At 38.2% G+C, this 7,804-nt stretch overlaps 1 protein-coding gene across 1 annotated transcript in view; it reads left to right on the forward strand.

Moving 5' to 3' along the window:
* The window catches only part of alk (ALK receptor tyrosine kinase), an 860,900-nt gene that overhangs the window by 828,745 nt on the left and 24,351 nt on the right, over positions 1-7,804 (forward strand). The window contains exons 22-24 of the mRNA XM_056477460.1: positions 1,258-1,322; positions 1,423-1,552; positions 2,961-3,058. Of these exons, the coding sequence (XP_056333435.1) occupies positions 1,258-1,322; positions 1,423-1,552; positions 2,961-3,058 (293 nt within the window). The remainder of the gene's footprint in view (positions 1-1,257; positions 1,323-1,422; positions 1,553-2,960; positions 3,059-7,804) is intronic.

Raw genomic sequence — 7,804 nt, forward strand, 5'->3', positions numbered from 1 at the left:
AATTATTGTTCCTAATAACTATTGTTCTTTTTTTATTTTACAAATGTCTCATTAAAATGTTGACAAACTAGTAAAGCTGATCCAAGATCACGTAAACACTATACAATCTGTTCATAGTTCACCACTGGGGGTGATCTAAATGAATCTGTGTGATTAATGTGGATTTCATGGTATTACACAGATCATCCTGCAGTGAAGAAATATAACATTTTACTGAAACATGACCATCACAATTTGATATGTGCTCTGAACCACTGATTTGAAACAAATGATTCGCTTTCGTGAAGCAGTGCTTCAAAAGCATCTTTCACTGATATCCATACATATATACTTAAGTAATATCACTACATTTTGTAATAACTGTTCAAATAGGTGAAAAGATGCATCAGCCTTACTGATTGATTGATGAGTGGTTACTTAAGTGGTTGATTGGTTGAGTGAGTGGTTGGTTGGGTGGGTTGTTGGTTGGGTGGGTGGATGAGTGTGTGGGTGGTTGGTTGGATAAGTGAGTGGTTGGTTGGTTGGGTGAGTGGTTGGTTGGTTGGTTGGGTGAGTGGTTGGTTGGTTGGTTAGTTGGATGAATAAGTGGTTGAGTGAGTGCTTGGTTGGATGAATGGTTGGGTTGGTGAGTGTGGGTGGTTGATTGGTTGGATGGTTGATTGAGTGGTAGTTTGGTTGAGTAAGTGGTTTATTGGTTGAGTGAGTGGTTGGTTGGTTGGTTGGTAGTGAGTGAGTGAACGAGTGGTTGGGTGGGTGGGTTGAGTGTGTGGGTGATTGTTTGGTTGGTTGAGTCAGTGGTTTGTTGGTTGATTGAGTGGTTGGTTGGTTGGTTGGTTGGTTGGTTGGTTGGTTGGTTGGCTGGATGAGTGAGTGGTTGGTTGGGTTGAGTGGTTGTTTGGTTAGTTGGATGAATGAGTGGTTCAGTGAGTGGTTGGTTGGTTGGTTGGTTGGTTGGTTGGATGGTTGGATGAGTGAGTGGTTGGTTGCATGAGTGAGTGGTTGGTTGGTTGAGTAAGTGGTTGAGTGAGTGGTTGGCTGGTTGGTTGGTTGGTTGGTTGGTTGGTTGGTTGGTTGGTTGGTTTGGTTAAATGCTTGGGTGAGTAAGTGGTTGAGTGAGTGAGTGAGTGAGTGAGTGAGTGAGTGAGTGAGTGAGTGAGTGAGTGAGTGAGTGAGTGGTTGCTTGGTTGGTTGGTTGGTTGTCTTACACAATCATTAATGACGTTCATGGATTTGATTGTTAAATTATTCCTTAATTAGACCCTTCCTGAGGTGTGCTCTGAGCAGGACGAACTGGACTTTTTAATGGAAGCTCTTATAATCAGGTAAAAAATAAAAAAATAAAAGTAGGTACATAAAGCACATCATTCTTTATACTTACTAGGACACAAAAGGACCACATTTCTCTTTCTTTTCCTCCGACAGCAAGTTTAGTCACCAAAACATTGTGCGATGCATTGGTGTGAGTCTCCAGGCTCTGCCTCACTTCATTCTGCTGGAACTGATGGCCGGAGGGGATCTGAAGAGCTTCCTGAGGGAAACTAGACCCAGACTTGTAAGAACACACAGACCAGTCACAAAATGCTCGCAGCGGTTTCTCTTATTGCATAAATATCAATAAACTGCTCACACCATCATTTTATATCAAAGGGACAGTTTACCCAGAAATGCCATCATTTCATTGCCCTTTAATCATGCTTGATTTGTTCCAAAACAATTTTGAGTATTTTGTTGTTGTTGGTCTGTTGAACACAAAATAAGATATTTGGGAGAATGTTGGAGACTGGTAACCATTAACATCCATATTATGTGTTTTCTGTGACTACCAGTTTCCGACATTCTTAGAAATAATCTCTCATGTGTTGATGTCAGAATTCATACAGAATTTACCAGTTTTCACAATTTTTGGGGGTCCCTGCTAAAAGCAACCCAGGCTCATTCTGAGAACGTAGTCCCAGGGACGTTTCTGGAGACCGCGAAATACGTAGCCGGGGGTACGTACGGCTGCATTTCATTTTTTTAAGCGAAAGCTGCAACCAGTTTGTCCGGTTAGCTATTCGTGTACTCTGGCGGACTCGAGGCGCAGAGAGGGGCTGACCACGACGACGACCGGGCTCGAGTCCGGGGAAGAGCGGTTCCAGAAATCAGGTAAGAAAACAAAAACAAAATCCAAAAAATGAAGCGAACAAGTTCGTCACAGGGTGAGAATGTGGTCAAATCCGAAAACGTGGTAAAAATCAGACGAGGGCTTTTCTTTTTCTGGACGGCTTTTGTGAATCGTCGTTGGTTGGGTTTAGGGACGGAGGAGGGTGGTTCAGCCCGCAGATTGACCGGTCGCACGGTCAATCATTCTATCATCCAGGCAGACAGGCGGAAGGTCGTTCGACAGCGGCCTCCAGCGGGTTTACGCGAGAACGGCGCGGGAAAAAGTGCGCACAGCGGCCTCTCGCGGCCTCGCGAAAACAAAAACTGCAAAAATACGTACCTCTCGGGACGTATTTCGTGGTCTCCAGAAACGTCCCCGGGACTACGTTCTCGGAATGAGCCTGGGTTAGCTAAAAGAGCAGTTTTAAATAATGCTACCCTAAACCCTTCATTTTTAAATTGTAAATATATAACCAATTATATTTCAATAATACTTTTGTATTGACTAATCTGCTAAAGAACATTTACAATACATTAAACTTTTAAATTATTGTGCTATTTGATTGTACATGTATCGTTATATAGTGGTTATAACATCCATAATTACATTACTTTATAATTACAAGTCACACAAGTCTCAATGGAAATTTAGTTTAGTACAAGAAAAGTTTAATGAATTTAACATTAAATATATAATACCATTTTAATGCATTTTTGATTAATTGTACATAAGATATGTGTTTGAAAAATTATATTAAAGTACATAAATGTACTTGCCGGGTATACCCATAATTCTGTGTCTGTGTAATATTTCCCAGGAGCACCCTTCCAGTCTAACCATGGTAGATCTTCTCAACATAGCCCGAGACATCGCCCGCGGCTGCCAGTACCTTGAAGAAAACCAGTTCATCCACAGGTATAATTATCCATTCCAGATCAATTTAACAACAGATGGACGATCTTGCTTTTTCTGAAGTCAGCACAAATTCAAACTCGTAGACTCCAGGAGTCCTGCTTCCCTCTCGTACCTGCGAAGGGAGTTCTACTTCCTCTTGACACTCTCATTCAGAATGGCATGAAAAATGAGTCCACTTAGAGCTCATTTATGCTACATGAACAGTCCGGTCATCAATCCAGCTATAGAACAGGGGCGCTGAGACACTACCCATCTGCGCTCTTCTACTGAACTCTCTCACGCGGTCGAGTTAAAATGTATCTAGGCCTACGCTTTCATCTTCAACTTTCTGCTCAAAATCCAGAGGGACTGAAAGTTTTACCTTTTCTGTGAATTTTATTTAGCATAAAAAAGGCATAATCCATTTCTGTCAGATGCTGGGTGAGCAAGACCAAACCCCTTCAAGTATCGCTTTAAATGATTGGATGCTTGATATCCTGATCTTCAGCACTACACATTAATAGCATTGGAGATAAAGGTTATTTACAGTACTACCTTAATAACTGAACACCTACTGTAAATGTAGCTTATTTGGCCACAAACTTAAGCAGGATGATTGAAACTTGTGCTGGTTTTTGTTTATGTTTGTTTTTATTGAGTTTATAGAGCAGGTAATTCCAGGTGGAATATTTTATGGATGTGCTCAAGCAATATCTCAATTATTTATAGCTACTAACAGTCTTAAGCAAAACTTTGCTGACAAAGAAATACTGCAAACTAAAACACTCAACTCATACTTATTAAAAACAACTGACTTATTATATAATCTCACAACTTCCTCAACTTCCTATCTATATATATGAATCAAGTCCAAAATCATTCATACCACTGGTAAATACTGACTTTACTTGACTATATATAGCCAGATCCTTGACCATATACAGCAATACCATACTGCTACGAGTGTGATATTGCGTTTGTACAACAATTCGACGGCATAATCATGTATATAAAAATGAAAATCATTTACGAGAGTCTGATAAACCTTTTGTAAGAGGAACTACTTTCTTCCGCCATTCATTCACTTTTGCAGCTGATGTCAGAAGAGCAGAAACCATTGCTATTTCACCAACTTCAATTTAGAGCTAGTATTTAAATGATTTTCTAGCATAATATCTAAAGCGATGACAAAACAGGTGATTTTGCTGGCATTTTAAGGTTATAAGGCTCAACAGCATGATATGGCATCAGTCTACAGAGATTTCCCAATATTTCTTTGTTACAATCAGGAGATCACAATATTTTGAACCCTGAAAAAGCCAAAGCAGCACCAACACTACCAGATTACTGTTTTGTTTGTGATAAGGAAAAACGCTAAACACATGCAGGCATTTCTTTTTACTGAACTAGTTTGCAGTAGAAAACAGGAGACGCATTATAAACAAACAGATGGCCAACCAAAAAGTAACTCAGGGTTATGCAAAGAGTGGCCAATGCAAAAAACACACATTCCTGATATGCAAGTCTCATTTCACACTCAATACACTACAATCATATGGTATAAATGCAGCACTACAACATACAAAAGAGAGAGAGAGAGATCGACTTAGAATGTCATTTACCAGTTTAATGATGATTTGATCAGCTGTAGTTAAAAATTAAGCTGTTTTTCTGTTCTAAGGGCTGATGTGCAGTCTCTGTCACCATCTTGTGGATGAACAATGGCTGCCGACTTGCTGTCTCTCAGAAATTATAAATATTTTAAATAAATAAATATACTTAAATAAACTACATAGTTGTAATCTAAACAACTACATTCTCACCTAAAAAAAAGTCTCAAAAGTACATTATGTTGTCCAACAGCAGCAATATTTGTCAAACTGTAGAGCGTCCTCTGCTTGTTGCTGTATGTGTGCAGAGTAGTACACAAGGGTGAAGAGGCTGGGTGAATGCTGTTACTTGCAGAATACTGCAGCAAATCAGATTCATGAACCAGACAGAACGGTTGTATAAATATATATAAATATAATTTTTTTTGTCCCACATAGATACCTCATTTACATTATCGTACTATCATTTGGGAAAAGCCTGTGTCATTTCTGGTCTATTATTATTATTATTATTATTATTATTATTATTATTATTATTATTATTATTATTATTATTATTATTATTATTATCACTGAAGTCCAAACATGAACTTTTGACTATGTCCGCACCATTTGAATCATATTCAAATAAATTAAATCGCAAATAAGCTTCTTTAGCATCATATTTGGTGCATATTTTATTAACAAAATTTGGTCCCACTTTATATTAAGCTGCCTTAATTACTATGTACTTACAGTAGAAAGTAAGTGCAGTGTACTTATTGTATTTAAGAACATTTTTGGTGCTCTTGAAGTGAGATACGGGTAAGGTTAGGGACAGGTTTATGGGTAGATTTAAGTTTGGGTTAAGGTAAGGGATGGGTCAATGGTGTAATTATAAATGTGATTACAGAAATTAATTACAGATGTAATGAAAATGTTAGTTCAATGTAAAAAACACATATACATGATTATAATAGTATACATGGTAATTAAGGCAGTTTGATATAAAGTGGAAACTTTACCAACAAAAAAACAACAACATTCTCATACATTCAACAAATAGAGTTTACCCACAGAAACCTGGCTGTCAGACAGAGCATTGTGTATTAAATACACAAAACTTTGTCAAAAGCATGTACAAAACACTCAAGTTCAACTATTAGTTGTGCTGTTATGTCTGTCAATGTAAAGAGACAGCAATGAAATTGCATGTGAATCAGTACATTAAATCTGTAAAGCTAAGTCTCTTGGACATGAAGACAACTAATGCAATTCATCAAGGCCTCAAGGCTCTATTGGTCATGCAAAAATGATTCAAATTCACATTACTCTGACATGTATGTTGCCTGAATAAAACAAAAAAATAGACACAGGGCATTTGAGAGACTTGAAAACATTTTTAACCTCATAATATTATGGGAATATATTTACAGCAACATGTATTTATCATATACAGTAAAGGTACTGTCAGAAAATTACGAAAGAAGAGCGAGAACAAATTCCAACTAATGTGTTTTGTTGACCTTATACACTTAAAAGTTTGACAAGTCTATATCTATAGATATGTTCCCATTATAGAGTAGAGTAGACTATGATATGGCCATAATTTGTACTTAAATGTGCACTTGTAGTTTTGACAGCTTCATTGTTTATAATTGCAGCTTTCTATCTTCATTGCTTCGCTAGCTCTTTAGATGGACTGTCATTCATTGTGCATGCTCTAAATATGTGTGGACAGGATCTCATAATGATGCAAATGGCTCTTAATTATATGTAGTGGACATCAGCAGACAGTAGCTAATAATTAAATATTTATAACAACCATTATTAGAAAGTACCAGTGTAATATACAAAAATTTGAACCTATGTCTGTATTTGCGAGAGGAAACATGCTCTAAATGCTCAAAATTCAATCTACATGAACTTGTAAAAATGAGCTCAAGTCAACTTTAACTTATTTAATTAAGGGGAATTTCCTCACCCACCACCAGTGTGCAGCATCCACCTGGATGACACGACGGCAGCCATATTGGGCCAGACCGCACATCACACAGCAGCTGATTGGTGGAGAGGGGACTGGTTGATGAAGCCAATTATGATATGCGGATGGTTAGGAGGCCATGATGGACAGTAAGCAAATTTGGCCAGGATACCAGGGTTAAACCCCTACTCTTTTTCGAAGGACATCCTGGGATTTTTAACGACCAAAGAGAATCAGGACCTCGGTTTAACTTCTCATCCGAAAGATGGTGCTCACTGAGCAGTATAGAGTGCCCATCAATATACAGGGGCATTAGGACCCACACAGACAGCAGGTTGAATGCCCACTAACACCACTTCCTGGCAGCTACCTAGCTTTCCCATGTGGTCTTCCATCCAGGTACTGCTTAGCTTCAGTGGGCAGAGTAGCAGAGAGCTAGCTGCCGGCTGTGGTTAAACTTTACCTATGAACACAAAACTTTCATTAAACTAATGCAGTAAATCTTATAATGAAAACCAGTTGTAACCATGTGGTAATCTTGGGATTTATAACACAATAAATATTCATATATTCAGAGGGACATGGATGCAATTTATTTCACAACAAGGGACAGTGTACGTTAATCAATGTTCTCCAAGAACGTAAACGTACCCAAATTAGCCCAAAAGACTAGTTTTCATTGGTGGTCCCCTAGCCAGATGTTAAAGACCATACCAATAAAAACAATACTCAAGTGAACTGCTAACAAACAACCACAAAAGCAACAATATCCAAAAGCCTAGTGTTCACAATGTTGATTATTAAGAAGCCATTTCTTAAAATTAGACATTAATTACCTAAAACAATGGTCTCAAACTCAATTCCTGGAGGGCCAAAGCTCTACATAGTTTAGCTCCTACCACCTCCAACTTAAGTTGCGGTCACGCTAGTTTGAGCATGCGAAATTCTGTAGTACGACACTGTGAAAAGGGGCGGGATTAAACAAGATAATTAGACATTTAAAAAAAAGTGAGCAATTGTTTTTAAGTGATGTGATTTTGCAGGTCAGAGTTCACCAAGCTTGAACTTTGCAACGCAGTGAACTGCGAAACTTGACGCAAGAACTTGCATTTCCAACACAATCTCACGGCAATTAATTACTAATTCGTACAATTTAGTACGATTTGATCATCCCCCAATGATGGTTGGGTTTAA

This window comes from Danio aesculapii, chromosome 17, assembly GCF_903798145.1.
Source record: "Danio aesculapii chromosome 17, fDanAes4.1, whole genome shotgun sequence".
Classification (NCBI taxonomy): domain Eukaryota; kingdom Metazoa; phylum Chordata; class Actinopteri; order Cypriniformes; family Danionidae; genus Danio; species Danio aesculapii.